At 37.2% G+C, this 24,141-nt stretch overlaps 1 protein-coding gene and 4 non-coding genes across 5 annotated transcripts in view; 3 read left to right on the top strand and 2 right to left on the bottom strand.

Moving 5' to 3' along the window:
- The first annotated feature begins 4,148 nt into the window (after positions 1 to 4,148).
- TRNAR-CCU (transfer RNA arginine (anticodon CCU)) lies at positions 4,149 to 4,221 on the top strand. The gene has a single exon. It is a non-coding gene; the product is annotated as a tRNA-Arg (tRNA).
- An 8,876-nt stretch (positions 4,222 to 13,097) lies between these two features.
- Positions 13,098 to 13,170, top strand: TRNAR-CCU (transfer RNA arginine (anticodon CCU)). Its single transcript has one exon. It is a non-coding gene; the product is annotated as a tRNA-Arg (tRNA).
- Positions 13,171 to 14,408: 1,238 nt separating this feature from the next.
- On the top strand, positions 14,409 to 14,481 carry TRNAR-CCU (transfer RNA arginine (anticodon CCU)). The gene has a single exon. It is a non-coding gene; the product is annotated as a tRNA-Arg (tRNA).
- Positions 14,482 to 20,202: 5,721 nt separating this feature from the next.
- Positions 20,203 to 20,275, bottom strand: TRNAR-CCU (transfer RNA arginine (anticodon CCU)). The gene has a single exon. It is a non-coding gene; the product is annotated as a tRNA-Arg (tRNA).
- Positions 20,276 to 23,790: 3,515 nt separating this feature from the next.
- Positions 23,791 to 24,141, bottom strand: part of LOC145985790 (uncharacterized) — a 9,314-nt gene continuing 8,963 nt past the window's right edge. Inside the window, exon 6 of the mRNA XM_083119877.1 lies at positions 23,791 to 23,973. Within this exon, the coding sequence (XP_082976003.1) occupies positions 23,876 to 23,973 (98 nt within the window). The 3' untranslated portion in view covers positions 23,791 to 23,875. The remainder of the gene's footprint in view (positions 23,974 to 24,141) is intronic.

Genomic DNA, 24,141 nt, shown 5'->3' with positions numbered 1-24,141 from the left:
AGGTCTAAAACTAAGACATCAGCCCTGAACATGGCGTTTAAAGCAAACAGTAAACTTTTAATAAATCTAAATGGCCAAGAAACAAACGTTCCTTCCTTGGTTGTTCCGCCACTACCCACAATTGCTTTCGTTATTGCCTGATGTGAAGACACCACAGAGAAGGGGCAACATTGTATTTTTTCTCCCCTTCCCACCACACCCCCACCCCTGTCACTCCCTAAAAATGAGACTACATCTATTTCAACTTATCTTGGTTTTGAAGAATATTTGGAAAAATATTTTTGCACTAGATTTGTGAACGTGCACTCAAGTTTCCGTTAACAGCAAGAAGAACGTGACATCAAAGTCAGGTCTCTGCAAAGCAAGTATCCCCGAAGGAATTCGCAGCTTCTGTTTTCAGTTTTGCTTAGAAGCTCGCATATAACAATGCATCTGGGTAGAGGGAAGAGGACAGCTTAACTTTAAATCTTCCGGTGCACTTTCCGAACACAAGCTTTCTTTAAGGACCCCTTGCTGTCAAAAAAGTCATCGACCATAGAAAAGGAGCACCTTGCAAGTTCTTGGAAATTCAAGTCTAGGCTAATCTCTCCTTTCCTTTCCAAATTTGGACTTGGTCAGACGACACCGTTATTGTTCAGAGTAGAACAACTGCAGAAGGCGTGTTTCGGCATTTACTCTGGAAAATGTAGTGATGAGTTTGGATTTCTTTCCGCACCAAGCGACATAACTGTGCACATGTACGTGTAAATCATTTGCAAAAAGTACACCGACTGCAAGGTGTCGTCGGAAGATCAGTGCACTGCACTTAGTCGCCTGACATAGAATCAAATGACTGGTAAGTTTTACTTCTCTCCTTACGTTTTCTTAGTAATTTATATTTTCCGTGTGAAAGGGCAGAAAAAGACGAGACTTGAGACAGACAAGTATCGTCCCGATATACCATCTGCCCTTTCGGGTTCTAACGCTGCAAACCTTGGAGTGTATGAACGACCTCCTCTCGTGGGAAGGGAGGATCTTTTATTCCTTGAACATTTTTATTAAAAGTTTACTGTTTGTTTTAAACGTCATGTTCAGGACTGATGACTTAGTTTTAGACATCAGAGAGAGGTAACACCATTTATTCATATGTTAGCAGGTGATTTATTTTTACGTTGGGAGTAGTAATTGTTTAGTTTTAGGTGACAGCATCGATGCATGATCGATATTTTAGACCTCTCTGGGGTGAGACGGGGATGATCTCCCCTGACGTATCCAGTCTTGTAAAGTTCAGACTGATTTCATTCAAATGCAATACCAGGTACCTATACTGTCCGAGCTAACTGTAGAGCAGGCAAACGAAATCAAGTCTCTGCGCAAGTAATGACGGGAGACGACTCCACTAATGAACGGAGTTGCGTGGAGTGGGGATTGCGACTGACTGCAGTTACCAACCTTCCCATCAGTGTCTACTGCTTCGCTCTGGCCACTCGATTTCCTTCCCTTCTCTTCCGCTATGCGCGGCCTTGCTCCAAAGTTAGCTGGGACAGGGTATAGCTGCTATGATAATTACAGATCAAAATATCTAATTTTAAAGCTGTTGGCTTGGCGTGGCGACTTGACCCATATTTGATACCTCGACCCTCTCCAACCATGCACTACATTTGAAAGTCTTCATTGGAACACTTTAGCCTAGTAAAAGTTCTAAAATTACTGAGAGTTTCATTTTTTAATCTCAATCTCTGAATAGTAGTCTGACATTTGCAAATATCAGTAGACCTAAAAGGTGAAATAATATTTTTTTACGCCTTTTCAGAAGCAGAAATATTTTATCTGTTAAAATTTTAAAAATATAGCGCCTACAAAATAAAAGATACCATATTGCCTCAATCTCATCGACTGCCTTTGCGATTAACCAAAAATGGAAGAAAAGTGAAGTAAAATACACGGTAAATGTCTGTTATATCGGAGACACATTTCTTCATTTTTACAGAAGAAACTACTTACGGAAATGAGTTTCTTTAGCATTTTGAAAGTTCGTGGAGGTATTTTCTTACCGTAGAATGCTTCACAACAAGAAATAAGCACTTTTGATATAATAAACTTGTATTTTGTGCAAAGCGACAACATTATGCCGCTGTTTCCATTATGTACCTGCAGATGGCTCGAGCGTCGAAAGTCACGCTGAACGCCAGTGTTTCCAAACGTGCCTTTTTTTTACGATATTTTTTTTTAACTATGCTTACCTAACCTAACCCAACCTAACCTAACCGTGGGACCTAAAGGGTCCGTGGGGCTATCGTGAATGGTTTTTATTGCTATTATGAATGTTTTTTTTGGGCTATAGTGAATGATTTTTGGGGCTATCCGTCAATGGTTTGTAGGGCTATCGTGAATGGTTTTTGGGGCTATCCGTCAATGGTTTGTGATGACATAATGAACACGAAAGTAGGTATTTTTCGGTTAAGAAGGTTGAAACCCTGCATACCCACTCCAAATCGACAAAACACAAGCACGACGCGCGATGATCCACAGTTGTGCGTGCCATATTGTATGTTTCGCAACGGAAGAAAGTAACCAAAAGAAGTACTCGTAATGTGAAAAATCGATGTTATTTTCGTGAAAAAAGCATAATGCACCTTCAACTATGTTCCGCAATACACAATTGGTAAGTACGAACCATCCGAAACAAAAAAAATATCCGATTTTAATGTGTCTCCGATATAACAGACATTTACCAAATAAACTAAATCAGTTATTTCTTTCTAACTCTTTCATTCATGTAATTCTTATATAGTATGCGACGTTTTTGTTAAAATTATTCTACGATTTATGAAATGATGAAATGGTAAATGAGAACACGGGCGACTTTCTTTGCAACACATCGATCAGAAAGTTTGAGAAAAATAGATTTTCTCAATACGTTTGCATTTGTACTTCATCCACTTTTAAAAGTAGCGCGTTTTCAGTTATGTCAGTAATCATTATAAAAAAAGAAAGAAAAAGAAAAAAAAGAATGACTCAATACCATCATGCCTAACTGCATGCTCTGACGTTTTTTAAGCACTCTGGGCATAATATGTGAATATTACACGTCTCATTGTTTCGGTGAAACACAAACGCAACCTGGGATAAAGAAATAAGAAATTATTTACAATTTTTCAATTATAGGCTTCTACCATCTTTTCTTTAGTAGTGGTGATGATAATTTTTTCACCTCATTCTTTATTGATATTTTTTCTTTCCAGAATCGAATACAAGTTGACATAATTTCTACAAAGTTTTATATTAACAAATTTGAATAGTTTTTTTGGAAGAAAAATATGTTTATAAAAATCGCTACTATAATTTGAGATATTGTTTGCTATGGTGAACAATAGATGGCTCTGGACTTATGAGTATTATTCTATCATTTTTCTTTATTGTTTGTGAATGTTTTACTGTGGTAGAAATAAGTTAATATCTTCATCTTTTTTACAGAATTTAGGGTTTTATATAAAATTGGAATATAAACCACATATAGGAAGATAACAAAGTTTAATTTCTAATTGCCATAAAGAAAAATGTATGTAAAAAGAAAATTTTCTTATTATATTACTGCTTATTTTCTAAAGTTTTCTTGCCAAATGGCTCCTATATCAATGTCATTTTCATTATATTGATATAATGGGAAGATCGAGTACCAGGCAGGGATGGAAATTTGCGATAATTATCGTATCGTAAGACATAATATTTCAGTTTTCTTGTATTAAGCACAGTTTAATTGAATTATAAGTAATAAAATAATCCGTATTCAAGAACTATATATATATATATATATATATATATATATATATATATATATATATATATATATATATATATATATATATGGGGAAGAGATTGTAAAATTTGGTTGACGGACTTGAAAACCTGCCTCCCCCCACTCCAAGATAAGTTCCGACGTTCCTGAGTGCAGCGAACTAGACGCGGCTAGAATGCCCATGAATTTGTTCATTTCTAAGTCATTGGCTCCGTTTCTAAGTAGTGTATCGTTATTAAAAGACCTGCTTAATTGTCTTCTCTCACCTTTACCTTCCTAATTTCAGAGACGTGGGGAACTTTTCCAACAAAATTGAAAAGCGCACAAGAAAATTCCGCATGAGTGCGTTACTTTCACTCACCTGATATCAGCCCCTGTGGCCTAATGGATAAGGCATCGGTCTCCTAAACCGGGGATTGCGGGTTCGAGTCCCGCCAGGGGTACTTACATTTTTAAATAACTTCCATCTGCAAACAACTGACATACAACTTGAACACATGTAAGAGCATTCCGAATATGGATTTGTTTCTCCTTAGTTGATGATTGTCCTGTAAACCAAGGATTCCGGCTAAAAACTGCTATAAGACAATTACTTACTTTTACCAGCAAATACTACATATATTGTCAAACATAACGTTGCTGAACCTGTTCAGCCGGCCTCATTCACTTACGCAACCCCCAAGGTGTGCAATGCACTCCCGAAATTCACGAAACAATATAACCTCAAAGGCTTTCCCGACATGCGCCGTGAATCACTCGTCAACTATCAGAACCGGAAAAATCAAGTTATGAATAATAATAATAAAAAAATGCTCTCAGTTGCCATAAATTATTTTTACATGACTTTTAACTTTCAACAACTTAATTACTTTTATATTCTAATTTACTGCTCAAATTGTTTCTAATGTTTTATGATTTTCATGTCGTTTAATTTCTTGCCTAACAATATAGTCCATTAAATCCAATGCTTATATAATACAGTAAGATCTTAAGATTCATTAATTGATGAGAATATACATTAATTTGGATTAAAAAATCCAATATTTATCTAATTTATCGACGATTATAGAGTTTACTAACAACGAAAAACGTGTTACATTTGTTCTAAAGTCACGTGAATATTCTTGGAAATCATTGATAAAAATTGTTTTCTTGTCTTCTGCGAGATATTAGAGTTCATTTGTTGTTCTTTTTAAAATTTTCCAATTAATCTTATTGTTGAGGAATAATTTAAGTAAAGTCGAAATAAAGACCCTGTTACCATGGGTCTAACATCTTGGTGTTGTGTGATTGGAACCGTACAATCTGGATATTCTGTTGTCGACAGTGCCGGATATATAATCCCAGCAGTGCGGGGTGGCCCGGGGATGATCAATGCCATGCCATGTCCTTCATATACTCAAATATGTGTATTAAAACAATAAACGTTGTAATTTGTCCAGCACCTCAGAGCAGAGGAGAAAATACCTCATAAATAACTGCTCAGTAATAATCCTATAGCACTACAGCCCAATATTGGGCCCTGGCTTGCCTACCGAATGCTGGCCTCCCACCCACGCGGGCCACCAGGCGGGCTTGGAGATCTGCAGCCAGACTAGGGGGACGGGTGGTCAGCCCGACCGACCCCCAGCCGTTATAGGACTTCGCGACCGGATTGGATTACGCTCAATCACTCGGAGCTCCCCAATTTCCTCACGATGGTGGGATAACTGCTAAGTAGCTGCTACTTATTGAGGACCAACAAACCTGAGTTGCTTGCCTAATCACCACTGCATACCCAACCCAAGGCATGACGAACTGATAGCAAAAGCAGAGAAATTACAGAAATATTATGAAGCAGGTATTAGTCCATCATTTCCAGCTGAATTGTTCTCAAAAAAGAAAAAAAAGAAAGAAAGACAGAAAAAAAGCGACTTATGAAAATTTACTTCTGCACGTGATTTTGCAAAACTTCTGTATTAGAAGTACGATACAATTCTACAGCTCTCCAGGAGTATGTAGGCTTACCTAGTGGTACACTTTGCTGACTAGACCTACACTCAGTATAATCTTCGATGTGACTGTCGTTGCGTGTCTATCTCCTCGGTGGAGTGGTTAACAGCTTAGACAGCGCGTTACGACGTCAGGGGTACCGGGTTCGAATCCTGGCCTGGGCGTGGTTGTTCCATGTGAATATTCCTTCATCAATGTCATCCTATCATCACTCATCCTCATCGTCGCGATTAATCAAAAGTGGCAGAAAAGCGACGCCAAATGACAAAAGTAAAATTTTTACAGAGGTGTGTGCGTTTACACACGCGGAAGAAACTGATTAACAACAAAAGCTTTGACATTTCCTTATAGATCCAGCACTGCTTCTCGATCTTACACGCGGAAGGAAACCAATGGTTCTGTCCGACTAAAGGAAAAAAAAAGAGATTAGTAACTTGTATGCTATACTTTTGAACTGTACAATTTAGACAAACTCTGTTTATGTCATTTTAAAATATATGTTTTAGCGGGATGGAAAAGAATATGCATCACTTTATTTCTTTCTTTTATAGATCACAATAGATATTGTTAAGATTAGAGATAGTTGTAATTCATAGTTAGACACGTTTCTAGAACTATGTTTCGGGAGGGGTCCGTACCAAATGTCAGTAATAATAAAAATATGAACAACAACGTTTATAATTAATAACATAACCCACAGCGCTACAGCCCTTTGAAGACTACCGACTGCTGGTCTCACTCCCACACTGTTCCTCCGTCACCTATTATCGCGTGGAGATCTTAGACCAGTATTGGGGTGACGGGTGATCAGCCCGACGAACCCCCAGCCGTTGTTGTAGGTCTTCTTGACCAGGTTACGCTCACTCGAAGCTTCCCAATTTCCTCACGATGGTGGGTTGCCACCGGCCCTATATGTAGGCCGAATAAATTCCGACCAGAGCCGGATTCGAACCTACGCCGTCCCGCAGCGAACGATCTCAAGACGAGTGAACGCCTTAACCCGCTCGACTACGGAGGAGGACGTTTATAAATAATAGGTTAATAATATTAATGTGTCTGTTTATAGCATTAATATCATTATTATTATTATAAAATAACTAACTAACTAACTCTCTAGCCTTCTTAAACCCGAAGGTTCATGGCTGCAGCAACACAGGCCTTCCATGTTTCCCTATTTTGAGCAAGTTCTATATACTCTTTTCCATCCCTACCGATTTCCCTTAGGTCCATCTCAACGTTGTCCCTCCATCTTCGTCTTGGCCTTCCTACAGGTCTCTTACCATCAGGTTTCCCAAAAAGAATCCTGTAAACTCCTCGTTCCTCTCCCATTCGTGCCACATGGCCTGCCCACCTAAGTCTTCTTGATTTAATTATTCTAATAATATCTGGACATGAATACAAATTATGTAGTTCTAAATTATGTAACCTTCTCCACTCACCTGTCTCCTCATCCCTTTTAGGTCCAAAGATTTTCCTAAGGATCTTATTTTCAAATACTCTCAATTTATGTTCCTCTTTCAATGTAAGGGACCAAGTTTCACATCCATATAATACTACAGGCAAAATTACTGTTTTGTATATTTTAACTTTTAGTTTCTTAGATATTAAACGAGAAGACAAAAGTTTATGAAGAGAGAAGTAACATGCATTTCCTGAATTAAGCCTACTTTTTATTTCCTCTTTAATATAATTTTCATTTGTTAATATTACTCCTAAGTATTTGAATTTGGAAACTGGTTCAAACGAGTTGTTATCAATAATTAGATTTTGATTATTACCTAACACTTGGTTTCGGCCTGTAAGCATATATTTAGTTTTCTCTTTGTTAACTTCCAAACCTATCTCTTTAGCAGTTTTGAAAAATATTTTAGCATTATTCTTAATTGTATTCACATCATCCCCCAGTAAGTCTACATCATCTGCATATGCTAACAACTGAGTCACACCATTTAATTTTAGTCCTTCTTTAGTTTCTTTTACCTTCCTTACAGCATATTCTAAGGCAAAATTAAAGAGCAATGGAGATAATGCATCTCCTTGTTTTAACCCATCATGAATTGTAAATTTGTCAGACATATTAATACCCACACGAATTTTACTTTCTGTTTCACTGGTGCATACTTTTATCATACTAACAAGCTTCTTAGGTATTCCAAACTCAACTAATATATTATATAGTTTATCTCTTTTGACTGAATCATATGCTTTTTTGAAATCAATGAATAGCTGATGGACATTTTGATTATATTCCCACTTTTTTTCAAGTGTCTCTCTGATGTGAAAAATTTGATCTGTAGTTGATCTGTTACGTTTAAATCCACATTGATAATCACCTATAATTTCATTAGCATATGGGGTTAGTCTTGTTAAAAGAATGTTAGATAATATTTTATATGTTGTTGAGAGTAGAGAAATTCCACGGTAATTATTGCAGTTAATTTTATCACCTTTTTTAAACACAGGAACAATTATGGATTCTTTCCACTGTTGAGGGATTTCTTCTTTATTCCATATTAAACAGATTAATTTATGAATTTGATACATTAATGAATTTCCACCATATTTAATTAACTCAGCTGGTATTAAATCAATGCCAGGTGCTTTGTTATTCTTTAGCCTTTTAATAGCATCTTTAACTTCAGTCAAGTTGGGTTCTGGAACTAAAGGTTCTGCTGTGTGTACTTCATTCACTTCTGATTTATCTCCTACATGGACATTTAAAAGGTCATTAAAGTAGTTCTTCCATCTATTTAGAATATCACTTGGGTCAGCTAGAAAATCACCATCTTTATCTTTTATCAAGTTTACTTTAGGTTGCCACCCCTTTCTAAATTCATTTACACCTTTATATAAATCTCTGATATTTTTATTTTTGCTGTTTGTTTCAATTTCGTTAATTTTGGTTTTCAAGTAATCTCTTTTTTTACTTCTAAACGTGCGGTTAACTTCTCGCTTTATTCTATTATAATTGTTTAGATTTGTATCATCAGAGTTATTTAACCACCTAAGTCTAGCCTGATTTCTTATTTCTATTAGATTATGACATTCATTATCAAACCATGGCTTACTTTTTCTCGGTTTATGGTATCCTATACTTTCTTTAGCTGCTGATTCTATTGCATTACGTATGTGCTCCCAATTCTTATTTACGTCTGTTTCATTTATATTTTCATCATCATTTAAATCCTGCAAAACATCAAATCTATTTGACAATTTAATTTGGTAATCTTTCTTAATTCTTTCATCAGTAAACTTTCCTGTATCAAATTTTAGAACTTTTAGATTTTGTTGCTTATGATTTATCACTGAGAGTCTTTCTCTTAATTTAGCAATTACTAAATAATGGTCACTAGCACAGTCAGCACCTCTATGTGTACGAACGTCAATTATACTAGTATGCCTTCTCTTATCAATGAGAAAATGATCTATCTGATTGTGAGTTTTACCATCTGGAGAAGACCAGGTATATTTATGGATATCTTTATGTTTAAAAGTGGTACTTTTCACAATTAAATTCTTTGAGGTTGCAAAAGTAATCAATCTTATACCATTATCATTACTTAATTCATGAAGACTTTCTTTACCAATCGTGGGTTTAAATGTCTCTTCTTTGCCAATTTGTGCATTACAGTCACCTAACAGAATTTTCATATCATACTGAGAAAATTTATCAAAGACCTGTTCTAACTCTGCATAAAAATCATCTTTAGTATTATAATCTTTATCTTCCGTTGGTGCATGTATGTTTATTAAAATAATTTTACACCACCTACCCTGTAAAACTGCATATGATATCCTATCATTAATAAATTCTACTGTTTTAAGAGCCGAGATAATTCTATTATTTATGAAAAAGCCTGTTCCAAAATTATGATTTTCAGTACCACCATAGAAAAAAGTATAATTTTTAGTTTTACAATTCCCTTCTCCTGGCCACCTAACTTCCTGGACAGCTACTACATCTAATTTATACTTAACTATCTCATTAACTGTACACTGAAATGCCCCAGGCCGGTAAAGGCTCAGAACATTCCAGGTGCCTAATTTAATATTTTTCTTATTCCTAACGTAGATCTTATCCTTAGTCCAGGGACCTCCCAAAGTAGTCCCCACCCGGAGATCCGAACGGGGGACTATTTTACCTCCGGAATATTTTACCTTGGGAACATCCATGGCCTTATATTGTTGTTTCTTGACATGTGTTTTTACAGTGCAGAGTTGTCAGCTCTACGCCTAACCCCCAATATGAATGGAGGAACTACTACACAAGACGAACATAAACACATTAGACAGCACAACTACTACACAAGACACACACAAACACATCACAACTATAACAAAATATAAACACAAACACACCACAACTACTACACAAGACAAACACAAACAAATTAGACAGCACAACTACTACGCAAGACAAAACCAACATACTAGACAGCACAACTACTACACATACATACTAGACAGCACAACTACAACACAAGACACATACACACACACCACCGATACTACACAAGACAAACAGAAACACATTATACAGCATAACTACTACACAAAATAAACACAAACACACTAGGCACTACAACTACTACACAAGACAAACCCAAAAACACTACACAGCACAACTACTGCACAAGAGACACAAACACACAACAACCACTACACAAGAAAAAACACAAATGCACAACTACTACTACACAAGATTATATATATATATATATATATATATATATATATATATATATATATATATATATATATATATCCCCAAACATTTGGATCGCGGATCCTTAATATATTATTCACTAATAAAAAAAGGCATCAACATGATTAGTCGCTAAAGTATTATTCAACATCTGAATAACAGGAAGTGACCTTCCACGCTAACCTGTGGCAGCTCTAGGAACTAGCATTGATTTTAACCAACCAATAATCATGTTCGTTTCAACTTTATCTGGAAGTATCATTCAAAACCCGATCTGCAAATTATCGCTATTCCTTCATCCACTTCATTTTCATAACTTGCTCTTTAGTAATGATAAAATAACTATGAATGTTATTATTACATAAAGAGGTAAAGCATTATTTAAGAATCGAGATATAATCACACGTATTCATTATCTAGTTTATATCTACTTAAGATTTCTAGAATGTGCATATAAACAGCTGCCCAGAAAAATTTAATGATTTTTAGGCGCAGCAGATGAAAATTAAAGTCCCTCGTCATTATTTTTACGCGTGTTATTTATTAATATTGAGTGTCCTCCTCCGTTACCCTGCTGTGTAAGGCTGTGCTTTGGTCTCCGACTGCGGGAGTCCGACTAGGTTCAGTCTCTGAGTTTTCGGCCTGTGTATAGGACCGGTAGCAACCCACCATCGTGAGGAAATTGGGGAGCTACGAGGGAGTAGCGTAACACAGTCTCGGAAATCTCGTATAACCGCTGAGGTTCGACGTGCTGACCCCACGTCACCTAGTTACCGGTTGAAGAACTCCACACCTCTAGATAGGATTGCTGGAGGGAGACTGGCAGTCGGGAGATAGCTCAAAGACTTTGCAGGGCTGTCAAACCACGGACTATTCTATTGTTATTAGCGGCGATTAGAAGGGCGTGGGGGACAGTTGCCCACCACTTTTCCCCCCGTAAACTTCCTTACCTCCCCCCACTGGTTTTGGCACCCAATCGCCGATAGTTTTTCTGCAAAATCACATTTTTTTCTTGGGGTGTAAAGGGGTGATCCTTCCACGTATAAAAAGCCTGACAAGTTAAGTCTCGATATGCGCAGATCGCTGCGGAGCACTTCCTATTACGTCTCTCTTCTACGAACTAGTCTGGCCTTGAGAGTACGAGTGGTGCCAACTCAGCAAAATTAAGCTAAAACAAATATGACAAACTATTTTTACTGTGTAGATTGACGATGCCGGCTCGTATCAGTTTATCAGTGTTTCATTTGATTTAATCCGGTCTTTGAAAATGCGTGTGGTGCGCGGATCGTAAACTGTAGTATTACGCACGCGCGTTAAGGTTTATAACAAAGAGAAACTACTGGGCGAATGACTTCATTTTCTGAATGCGACATCGAGCAGTGGCCTGGTTTTTTTAAAAGCCGAGTGGGGTGGGGGTTATTTTCTTTATCGTACAACAATCGCTACGAGAAGGCAATATGATAACATGCTTGCATGTGTCCTTTAAAGCATTGAAATGTTCTTGCTCTTTACTCCTGGCTGCATATTTTTGAAATGCAAAAATCAAATCATGCCGGGTCCAACGAAATACACAATCTGCTCTGGAAAGCCCCTTAGTTGACAGGCCAGATACATTGTTTACAATGTTGCGAAATCAGAAGGAGTTACGTAAAATTAAGTATAATGTTGTCGAGTCAACAAGATATTCTGCCACTGGAGTATCTAAGTGGATGGTTTCTCAAGTTTTAAACGAATTGAATTGTTTTTTTTAAGTCCACTTTATACACAGTAACGTTAATCGGGACTGGGCCTTCAGTTTAAAGTGGGATCCAAACTACTATGTGCCTTCACCGGGAATCGAACCCGGGACTCCTTGATTACAAGGCGACGACGCTACCACTGCGCCATCTATTAATACCAATTATAGTAGGTATTGAAATAATTAGAAATTCAATTCGTCCAATAACTCTATCAGTACGACTAGCAGCAAATATAATAGTTGGACACCTAATAATATCAATAATTTGAAATACAGGAACAATATTAGAAATTATTGGAGGAGGCCAAATTTTAAAAGAAGGAAAAGTGTCGTTGGCGAAAGGTGAGCTGAATTTCTGTACTCCGACAGGTAGAAAACAGCGCAGGAAAACGCGAATACAAATTTCGTTGAAAATCCTCAGACTATCCCGCTCCCTCCAGGCTGCAACACTTCGAACCAACGTTGCTGCGGAGAATGCAGTGGGGAAATGTGGTGTGAGATGCGCAACAGCTAATTGCAGCGTCTTGTTTTTAAACTTGTCAAGTTATAGGACACCCAATTGTCAACCTCACTTCCACGTAGTACACCCTGGATTGCATTTTGCATCTGGCGTCTGTGTTTTGTACTTATGTGTGCTGAATGCTCCTTTACAGCCTCAGCTTTTAACCGAAGTCAGAATGTTTTAATATTTTAGTTAACGACATTACAGTTAATTTAGGTAAGGTAAGGGGCTGGACGTGACGGGTGCAAAATAACCTTTAAGTGCTGACGCACCCAAAAGTTCGAATTGAAATTCAAATACACATTTTTTTTTTCTTGCCACTGGAACAGTTTCACTGTTACGGTACACTTATAATAGATGAATAATAACACTTGACTCGTAAGCCCCTGTGGCCCAATGGATAAGGCATCGGTCTCCTAAACCGGGGATTGCGGGTTCGAATCCCGCCAGGGGTAATGCATTTTAGTTGGTCTCCGTCTCATTAGCCAATTTAACACCAGCCCACTTTCACTTACCATAGGTAGAATTCGTCGTGTGAGAATCAGAGGGGCTTAACTCTAATTTTATCAAATTTATAGGAGAGAGGAAATAATGTAGCCTATTCTTAGGAATATGTCTGACTCTTGAAAAGAGTCAAGTAATTGGATATACATGACTCCGCCTTACTGCTAACGATTAGAAACGTCGATCTGTCTCCAGAGGAGTTTTTAAATTTTTTTAAATTATATTTATATACATAAAACCGACAATTTGGGCCCCTGGCATTCGTACGACAAATTATTTTCAGTCCATCACTGTTGACAAGTTGTGCCTTTTGGAGAAATTTGTTCCGTGGCGGCGCCAACCTTTCTGGAGCAGGTGAGTCCGACCCTGTGGCCGAGTGGTGTCGACCTCCGTGGCGTAGTGGTTATCAGAGCGCGCTACAACGCCAGGGGTTCTGGGTTCGAGTCCCGGGTAAGGCATGGGTATTTGTGTTCGTCCAGTTGATAAGAAACAAAGAAAAATGTAAGAATTGAAAAGTGTAAAAGTGATAAAAAGAGTGAATGGTGGGGGATACCTCCGTGTAGGGGGTATTTCCTTAAAAAAAAAAAAAAAAGTGGTTAGCACATCGCGCTGCAACGCCAAGGGTCCCGGGTTCGAATCCCGGTCGGGCTTGGTTGTTTGTGAATGTCCATTCATCAATTTCATCATTTTATCACTCATCCCCATCTTCGCAAATTAGCCAAGAGGCACAAAACGCGAAGTAAAATAAACTAAATCAAATCAAATCAAAAATCTGGAGCAGGTGAGTCACATTTTCAAATAAATATGTATTTTTGATATTCACTCTGTTATTACGCGATCGAAACAAGGCTTAATTATTCAACAATCGGAAGTTTAAATATTGGAGTTGAAACAAGTTTGAACAAAATCTTAAGTAATCGCTAAAACTCCGCAGTATGTGTTAGATATTTTTTTAACAGAACTAAATGGAAATCGAACCATGTTAAAATTACATACGTAGCATCATGAAATCGCAATAAAACAAATGGGACTTGGGCCGTATTCTTCGGTGGAGATATTTGATTGAATATATAGAAAAGAAAAGCTGAATTAATTAGAAAAATTCTACCTTGAAGTTGTCCATGAACAAAAGTTGAATGAAAACTCGCGATAGGCTTTATACCTACTTCTGCTTCTCTTATGCACGTAAGCCCCTGTGGCCTAATGGATAAGGCATCGGTCTCCTAAACCGGGGATTGCGGGTTCGAATCCCGCCAGGGGTATTGAATTTTAATTAGCCGAATATCTTAGTGATGTGTAATAACAACCGTTGCAGACCCCGTTGGCTTGTTGTCAAATTCTTGGTTTGATCTTACATGCGGAGGGAAATATATATTAAAACTGCAGGTTCTGTTTGTCCGAATTTGTATACATAAAATTACACTAGAATAAAGTAATTTTGCCAGTATATTCTATATTATTACTATTATCAAGGCAAAATTAGTTTATGTTATTTAAATTTAAATTCATTTAGTGATAACGAAGAAAACTATACATACATAACCTTTTCGTTGGGAAATACATATAATCTTACATCTCTTATCGACTACAGCAGAAATTGTAAATTGATTTGTCTTTTTTTTACTTCACTTTTGTGTCACTTTTGGTTAATCGCGAACATGAGGATGAGTTATGATTTTGTTGAAGGGACACTCACAAAGAACACCATGCCCAGACCGGGATTCGAACCACTCCGTCAAGGAGGTTGGGTAATTGTTAATTATTATGCAGCTCATTAGTAATATTTATTTATTTGATAGTTGTTTTCAGTGCCGGCTTAGGTGAATTCGGGGCCTGGGATATATACCATACGCGGTCCCTATAACCAAAGTTTTTCAGAGGTCGGAGGAAACAATAGAATTTTGTTCCTTAGTCTGAAATACAGATGTCTTATGTAATCACAATTTTAACATTATTACAATTAATAAACAGTTTATATATTTCATATTAATAACTAAGAGAACGGGCAGAATTTGTTGAATGTTAAAACCAAGAATGAGATGAGACTAATAAAAGTTTCTAAACTATTGTTTCTGTTCACTGCACTGGTGCGATGTTCATTATAATTATTTACAATACTGGATATGTTCAATATCAAACCATGTCCTCCTCCGTGGCAGTGCGGTCTAGGGCAGTGTGCTTTGGGCTCCGGCTGCGGGACGGCATGGGTTCGAGTCCGTCTGGGTTCAGTCTCTGGGTACAGGACCGGTGGCAACCCACCATCGAGAGGGTATGCAGCTGTTCATTGCCAAACTTTTCCGCTAGAGGCGTGTGTGTCTCTAAAGAATTTCGTTCGTCATCTGGTTACCCTAAGTTTTACATTGGAGCGTGATAGGATGGCTATTCAAACGTTATTTTCAACGAAAATAAGAATTTCTCGTGTAAATCGATAACAAAAATGTATTTAGCAAACTTTTAAAATTATGTAGCAAGTCATAAGTTTCCGAAAATTACATTCTCCTGAACCTACGTAAGAATTAATATATTAAACAACAGGGCAGCTCAGGCGGGCTGAAGTATGTTTATGCACAATGACGTAATTTTGGTCGTCCCTGGCTGCTATGGGTCTATAATAGAAAAATTTAGATTTTTACACTACGCCTTTTATGTTTCCTCATGTTGCGACTTGCGAGTATGTAATTCAACGGCGGGAGTAGGAATCGGAGAAACTCACCAAATTACAAAAAAAAAAAATGTATTAAGTGAGTAAGCACATGATATTTATTATTATACACTATGCCCTATCCGATAACTTAATATTAACATATTTTGCCTTTATATTGAACAGGTATTTTCGTCCTTTTTGTTTTGAGTCACAACAATTTTTAAATTATAATTCCTGTAAATAAGAAAGCCCTAGAGTTTGCAAGACATGAGACAGAATGTAAAATATCTTTTGTAATAACTATTCTTCACAAGAATAAAGCACTTAAATTGTGAAAATTACAAGTGCTGTGCAAATTTTAAGTTTCTTTTTTAGTTCCGATATCTTTTCTGTTGTTGACGATCGTCTTATTAAAATTCTTAGTATCACAGCATTGAATATTTATCTCTCATGTTCCGACATAATTTCTGAGGTTAAGATGAAATTAAACTTGCAATTTAATGTAATAGCAGCACGTTCAGCATCAAATTCCCCATATATTTAAATGGGAGAACAAATGCCTATCAAAAGCGTGGGGACACAGAAAGGCTGCTGCCACCTACACTAATTTGCTTTGACCAGGCACATTGGGGAGCTACGAGTGAGTAGCGTAATCCGGTCTCGGAATTCTCCTATAACAGCTGAAGGTTCGACGTGCTGACCCCACGTCACCCCATTATCAGGTAGGATTGTGGCAGGGAAACGCTGTAGTGAATTTACATTATATCATACAAAATAAGATTTCCACTTTATGATTTCGTTCTCTAATTAAGTTATTAACTATTTTTGATTGACATGTTTGAACACGATTTTCATGTATTTTGTTGAGAATTTGATTTCAATAATTTTGGATACTTTTAATTACAATCCATGAAGTAGTGAAAAACAGATTAGTTGCTTAATTCGAAGCACCAGTGTCCTATAAACTCTTATAAATCGTCCACAAACAATTATTTTTACCTGGCGCGTGGCCCCCCTGAAGAGCGGAACTTCGGGCGAATGGCCGAGTTGCCCCTCCCTAAGGTCGGAGCTGATTGCTTTTTATGCGTAATTATGTTAATCCTATTGATATCTTCGTAACTTTGTAATAAGTCAATTTAACCTACTATTTATTGGTGAGGAATTACGCAATTAATGTTAAAGAATTCTATTATCTATGTTCTATTCGGCGTTTATTAATTGAGTGTTTATAAAAGAAACAATAGATTTCAATGAAGTCGACGTAAATTATATTTATTGTGAAATATCTCTTTCTTCTTGGCACTAAAAGTAAGAACATTAATCCTAATCATATAGCGCTACAGCCCAATATTGGGCCCTGACTTACCTGCCGACTGCTGGCCTCCCTCCCACGTGGGCCACAATGGGGCGTAGAGATCTGCAGCCAGACAGTTGGTCGGCCCGACCAACACCAACCAACCCCAAGCAGTTGTAGGACTTCGCTACCGGATTACGCTCACTCACTGGGAGCTCCCCAATTTCCTCACGATGGTGGGTTGCCACCGGCCTTACCTTACACAGGTGGAAAATTCCCGGAGACTGAACTCGGGATCGAACCCATGCCGTCCCAAAACCGCCGCCCAAAGCATGGTGCCTTAGACCGCACGGCCACGGAGGAGGACAAGAACATTAATCTACGATCCTTAAAAAAAATGTTACAACTTTGAAGCTATATGTATTGAAAATTTGCCAAAGAATTTAAATAACAATGGCTTGTTATTACACTATTATGCTAGATGAATAAAACGCTCTACGTGTAAGCCCTTGTGACCTAATGGATGTCGGCCTCCGTGGCGGAGTGGTCAGCGCATCGCGCTACGTCCCGGGTTCGAATCCCGGCTAGGACATGGATGTTTGTGCTTGTCCGTAATGAGAAAAACCGAGAATATATTAAAAGTTTATGTTAGTGAAAGTTGAGAAAATGTGTAAATGATGGGGAGATAGTACCGTGTAGGGGTATTCCTTTTTTTAAAAAAAAAAAAAAAGTGAATGAGGCATCTGTCTCCTAAACCGGGAATGCGGTTTCGAATCCCGCCAAGGGTACTGAATTTTAATGAAATGTAATCGCATAATGGAGAATATCTATATATTTTATGTATGCCCTTGAAACATGGTAGCAGGTTTCTACACCTTCGTGGACCTACTTGAATGTGATTTTTAGCTCAGTTTTAGGTACGACTTAATTATTTTCGTTTAATGTGACTTGGCAACACTGGAATCCATTTGCTGGAATGCATTAAAAGCATACAAGAACGGAGTGCTTGAACGTTGACGTGAAATATTATAATCTTAATTTCATTTAAGTGCTTCAAACGGTCCAAACATATTTTAGAATATAATTTAATAATATCATCTTATTGTAAAATGCGTGACGAAGTGTTCATTTCGTGTGCACTGAAATCTACCCTTAGTTTGACTTCACAGGCTTTCAATAGGTGGTCCTAGTATGTAGAAACAATTGCTCACATTACTTGATTTTGATCGCTTAGCCACCATATTGGATTCAAGATGGTGGAATTCGAATTTTTAAATCGCTTGTTTCTCGGCTATTTCCCAACCGATTTAATTTTTTTATCCATGGGCATACTACTAAAGTGTCTACCGAAGAGGTCACAATAAACACTTCAGATAGTATAACTCCTGTTATAACTCAGGGAAATTTTCAGCCAGCTTCAATCAATTGTGAACAACTAAACTACCCCAATGTGAGTAATTAATTTTGTCAAAACTGAAGTTAGCAGATATTACATGAAGCTCCCAGTTTTCATCTCGAAGAGAACATGGGAGGTCTCTGAGCACAGGAATGAATTGTTCATCTTCTCTTGCACATTAGAGTTGGGGTGAGCAAACCTTTTGGCATACAGGGCCAGTAGCTACTTGTACTTGAGCAACTGATCGGGGACATATTACATCGTATTTACTTAAACTTACTTAAAAAGTACTAAAGAGGTAACGACGAACCCGATATGACCCATTAGCTGTAGTTTGGGCGGTCCTGGTATACAGTACATGTCCTAATCCCACATTTTCATTTGTGCCCAGAAATCCCTTTGGTACGAACTGAAAGCAGCTGATTCCGTCATCGCTACCACCGAAACAGCGGAAGTCCGGAATCAGAACCCGTTACTTTCGAGGCACCCTGCACCATAAATGAGCTTCCTCCGTTTGACAAAGTATTTACCTCATCTAAAAAGCCAGATAACCTTGCACAATGGGTGATTTTCTGTCATAAACCATAATTTGATTATATTATTGTAAATTTTGTACATAATTTAGCTATATTTTTCATATTTATGTATTATTGTTGATTTTAACGAAAAAATAATAAGAACACAAATTGAAGATCTTATTTAGAGGATTGAAACGAAAGAAGAAAAATTGATATCAGTTGGTAAATTGCCGAGAAACGAGCGATTTAAAAATTCGAATTCCGCCATCTTGAATCCAATATGGTGCCTAAGCGATCAAAAATCAATTCATGTGATAATTTTTTTCTACATACTAGGACCACCTATTAAAAGCCTGTGAAGTCAAACTGAGGGTACATTTCAGTGCACACGAAAGTGGAGCTAGCTCCTAGACTAAAGTATAATATCTATTCTAAACTCATAACTGTAACATTGATCAAACCGGATCAAACTACAAATAAATGTCCGATGAAAGGAGCGTGTGTTCTCTCGAAACTGTATTTAACGTATTTAAATGCATGTAACAACCTAAACTGAAAGTTAAATAGAGAAAATGACCAAAACATACGTAAAACGAGACAAAACTATTTTAAACTGAAAGCAAGAATCCGTTTTGAACACTTTATGAATTGATTTTCAATGATAGTTAAATAAGTGTAGTTGTGTACAAACTACTTTGTACTCGAGCTCTGTTACAAAAATCGAAATACATTACGTTATCACAAGATGTACTGTATACATATCTATCGTGATATTGTTATAATAACAATAGAGCTGATGACCATGTAAATATTCTTCGTTGTTGGTAATGATTTTACAGGGCGTCAGAAGGTGCAGTTGTAAAAGGGTATTAACCTTAGGGAGTTCATTTCGATACTATGATACACGCAAAATGTGAAGAAAAAGGATTTCCTCTGCAAGTTTCACTCCTCCCCCCTCAATCGCACGATTTTAGAAAAATAAGTAAATTTTAAAAGAAAATTGTAACGTCTGAAAGATAAGCAAGAATATCTGCACGTTACTGTTGGACTTGATTTCTTCGTACACCTACAATGTTAAAACGTGTTTCAGAACAAAACTTCAATGTTAAAGCTAAGAAAAAAATTATGTTCTACCCCTGGCGGGACTCGAACCCGCAATCCCCGGTTTAGGAGACCGATGCCTTATCCATTAGGCCACAGGGGCTGACGAGCATGGAGCGCTCCTACCCTTGGTGGATACCGGCATGCGTGCTAGCGATGTGTATGCACGTGGAGTTTATTATGTTGCATCTTGTGCAACTATAATTCTTTCGGTTTGTGCATAGAAGGATGCTATGAGACTGACGTAAGAATTGCCCCCTGTTCGTTGTTGCAGGGAGAAAATGCAGTACTCTCTCCTCATGTTTGTAAATGCACTTTTAATTCCTTCACAATCAGAGACGACGCCAGGTAGATTATGATTCTTTTTTATTTATTTCTTCTTCTCTTTCGGTTTCCTTTTATTCAAGTACGTATTTAGAAGGGGGTCCAGAGGGCTCGGACCTCGTCCTCCCCCCGAAAGTCTTAATGTATAAACTATACTGGTTGAAGATTTCCACGCTTAGAGGTGACGAAGGAAAGCGTGGGAGGGAGACCGGCAGTCGGTAGATAAGCCTAGGCCCTTCAGGGCTGTTGCGCAACGGATTTTTTATTATTAACGTTAAAATGAAAATATATCTGCTTGTTTAGCATTTGTCTTATATAATCGAAGATTTTTTTTTATTTCCGCCGAACTTACGCAGTCGCAAAGGTAAGGATTAGATTGGTTGGAATCATAAGACTTTTAATCAACTGGACATAACATCCTTTTTTATTATCCAATAAATATATATATTTTTAATTTTTTGACATTAATTTCCTTGCCAGTTCAGTTGTTATGAAAATTTTAGCTATCTTAACTGCACGTACGCTACCTAGATAGGCTTTATAATGCAATGAGTTATTGTTGTTGTTGAGCTATTGTTTTAAATCCACTTTGTGCACAGATAGGCTAAGCGCAAGCCATGGGCGTATTTAAGGGGGTTCAACGGGTCCAACCCCCCACCCCTTTGGTTCAGAAAAATTACCAAATTACCTGTTCTACCCGCTATGCGCAGAGACTTCTTCCTAAAAAAAAATTCAGACTTATTTTGTTCTCGTAAATTACAAGCGTATAGAACGGGATACGGATGGAAAAGAAATTAATTACACACACCAGATGGGACTGCAAAGCAAATGTCTGTACTTTCCTGGTCGTTTCGGAATTTCTCTGGAAAATACTCAGAAGTCTCCCGACATTTCACAAATTCTATAATGCCACATGTAATTTCTGCCCGAAGCAGCTGCTTGTGAACTTATAGCGCTAATATTATAATTTTATTAGAAGTTCCCGATATGGTTTGTTACCATTCAAGATTTAAGTATTCCTCAGGTTCTAATTTTTTGATAATTTGACATTTCCCAACTGTTTGATAATCCCGAAAGTCGATAAACCATTTTCCAAACTCTAGATCGGAATTTGAAACTTGTCCCTATTGGAGATTATAACTGCATCTGGGTTAGTTTCAGCTATTAGTAGTACTTTTACTCTATCTGGGTTAAGTGGGTGTGGATTTAGAAAAAAAAATAGTTGGTGAAGAATATGATGGTGCTGATGTAATGGGTGGTAGAATTAAGGGGGTGAGATAGATAGATAATTTCAGAGAAGTGTCCAAAAGCAATTTTTGTACATTGTTCAGCACATATTTTAACCCTGACTATTGACCATTGCTGTGGAATTTATGCGATACTGAGACTGTCAAATCAGTTATATTTTTTTCCCCCTCGAGTCTTCTCAAAGGAGCAGCCCTCCGTTATTAGCACATCGTGTGTTCTCTGAACACAGCCCAGGGCTGGCCACAGGGGGGTTTTATGGCGCAGGTTGCGCCATCGAGATTTGGGGAGGGGGGATTTTTTTTCAGATTTCCAGATCTTCAAATAATATAAAATTCAACATTTATATCTTTTCCAAAGTATATGTAAAAATTTTACACCTTAAATGCACCATACTTAATCCATTACATGAAGAGAAATGAAAGTGTTTAGCATTATCGAAGGGGGGATATCGAACTCGTACATGTTAGGCCTTAATTGACACGTGGGTTTGGGGGGGGGGGGGATATCCAACTGTAGGTCTTAGATTATGGCGAGTACTTTAGTTAGAGAAGGATTGAGCATTAAATTGAAGGGGGTATCCAATTCTTGTGAATTACTATTGTCTTAGACGGAAATTCTGGTGTGGAGACTGAGAATTAATTTTTTGGAGGAGGCAATATCCACTTCTCAATATTAACAGTAAGTCTAAAATTGGCATGGAAATTTTGGTGGTGGGATTGAGTATGAAATTTAAAGGGGGGGATAGAAAGGTCTTGATAAAGTGTTAAATCTTAGATTGTCAAGGAATTTCTGTAGTGGAGAGAGAGTTCGAACATTACATTTCAAAGCCTGCAAAGAAATGGATGTAAAAATTTTCTTGCTCGCTTCGCTCGCATTCGTTTATTGCTACGATGTGTGTCGGGCGCTTTAATGAGATGAATATGAAGTTTTATACATATGATGATGATGGCCTTTCTCATACATTACCGTAGAGCATTTGATATTTCTGGGTAACGAGCAGTATCCTTACAAAGGGATTCTCCATTTGATCACCAATAGATATATAGATATATTTTTTTAGGCTCTGGAACTAATGCGTACACAGATACGGACCATACTTGTTACACAATGACAACCTTTACTACTTTAAATTTCCTGTCTATTTAGAAATGAGTACGTGTTTCATTTCACAAGTATTTTTATTAATTTATTATCTTTATATCTTTTTTGTTATCTTATATTGTATTCTATTATTGTTCATTTTCCTAATTCACTTTCAAGCTTATTTACACTGTCGTTCATCGTATATTACAGCAATATTCTGTCTTGCACACCTTGTGCTGCCATCCCTGTTTAACATTCGTAATCACCCATGCGCATCAGACTCATTGGGTACGTAACAGATGCCACTGGTCCATCTTCTTCTCTGGTTGAAATTATCTCCATATATTAAAAATTATTTCCATTGCTTCGTTGTCAGTTGCAATGAAGTGCAAGAATGTCTGTCTGCTTTGTTACAGAATATTGAATTACTAGAATTGAATATGATGCCTAGTATCATCACCTAGGCCTCTAGCAAAATACTGTAGTGGCAGTAGAGGAGAAAACTAGCCCCCCCCCCAAAAATTAGAGAAATATTATACCGAAACCGCTGTATTTCTAGTAAATGCTGACTCAGAATCAAAATATTATATTTTTGAAATAAATAAGCACCTAATATTTTATTTCCAAATAAACAATTCATGTATGAAAAATGAAGTAATGAAGATTTTCGACCCCTCCAATAAAAATATTGAAATTTTGCCCATGAACACGTTTATAAGAAAACAAATCACAGATTATTTTTTTTTCCATAAAAGAAAATTGTAACTGGAAAAAAAATACACAATGTGCACACAGGGGATTTCGATGTGTGATACTTACTTCTCAAATAAAAGCAGAAATACAACAATTGAATTTGATATTGAAATATCTATCTCAAACAATAAACAAGGTTTTTATTTGCCATGATAACATATGCAGTTGGTAAAATATTTGGAAGAGTATATAGATATATTTACAATTGTCCACACACACATAACAAAACATATTTCTGGGTAAACACTTGTTGATATTTTCCCAGGAAACATCTTTACTGCAGATTCGATGTGGATCATATTCGCCTTAAGTTAATCCCCAAATGACATGTAATTTCCTCAGGAATAGAAAGCTTTTCAGGCCCCTTCTTCTTGTTTTTATTCCCTTTGCCACCTAAGCAGATACAGGGAGAAATACATTAGTGAGAACTTCAAACTAAAGATTATACATTTTAGGTGCGTAAATATAGCTGGGTTACAGTTTGTTACTTTGTTGTTACATTGTTCAGAAAGTAACCCAGTTACAGTTGCTAGTAGAGTTCTTTTACAGGCACTTTATCCT

This window comes from Lepisma saccharinum, chromosome 1 (assembly GCF_977018435.1).
Source record: "Lepisma saccharinum chromosome 1, izLepSacc3.1, whole genome shotgun sequence".
NCBI classification, from domain to species: Eukaryota; Metazoa; Arthropoda; class Insecta; order Zygentoma; family Lepismatidae; genus Lepisma; species Lepisma saccharinum.
Note: the sequence above shows the minus strand (reverse complement) of the source record. Positions and strands in the feature narration are given on the sequence as shown.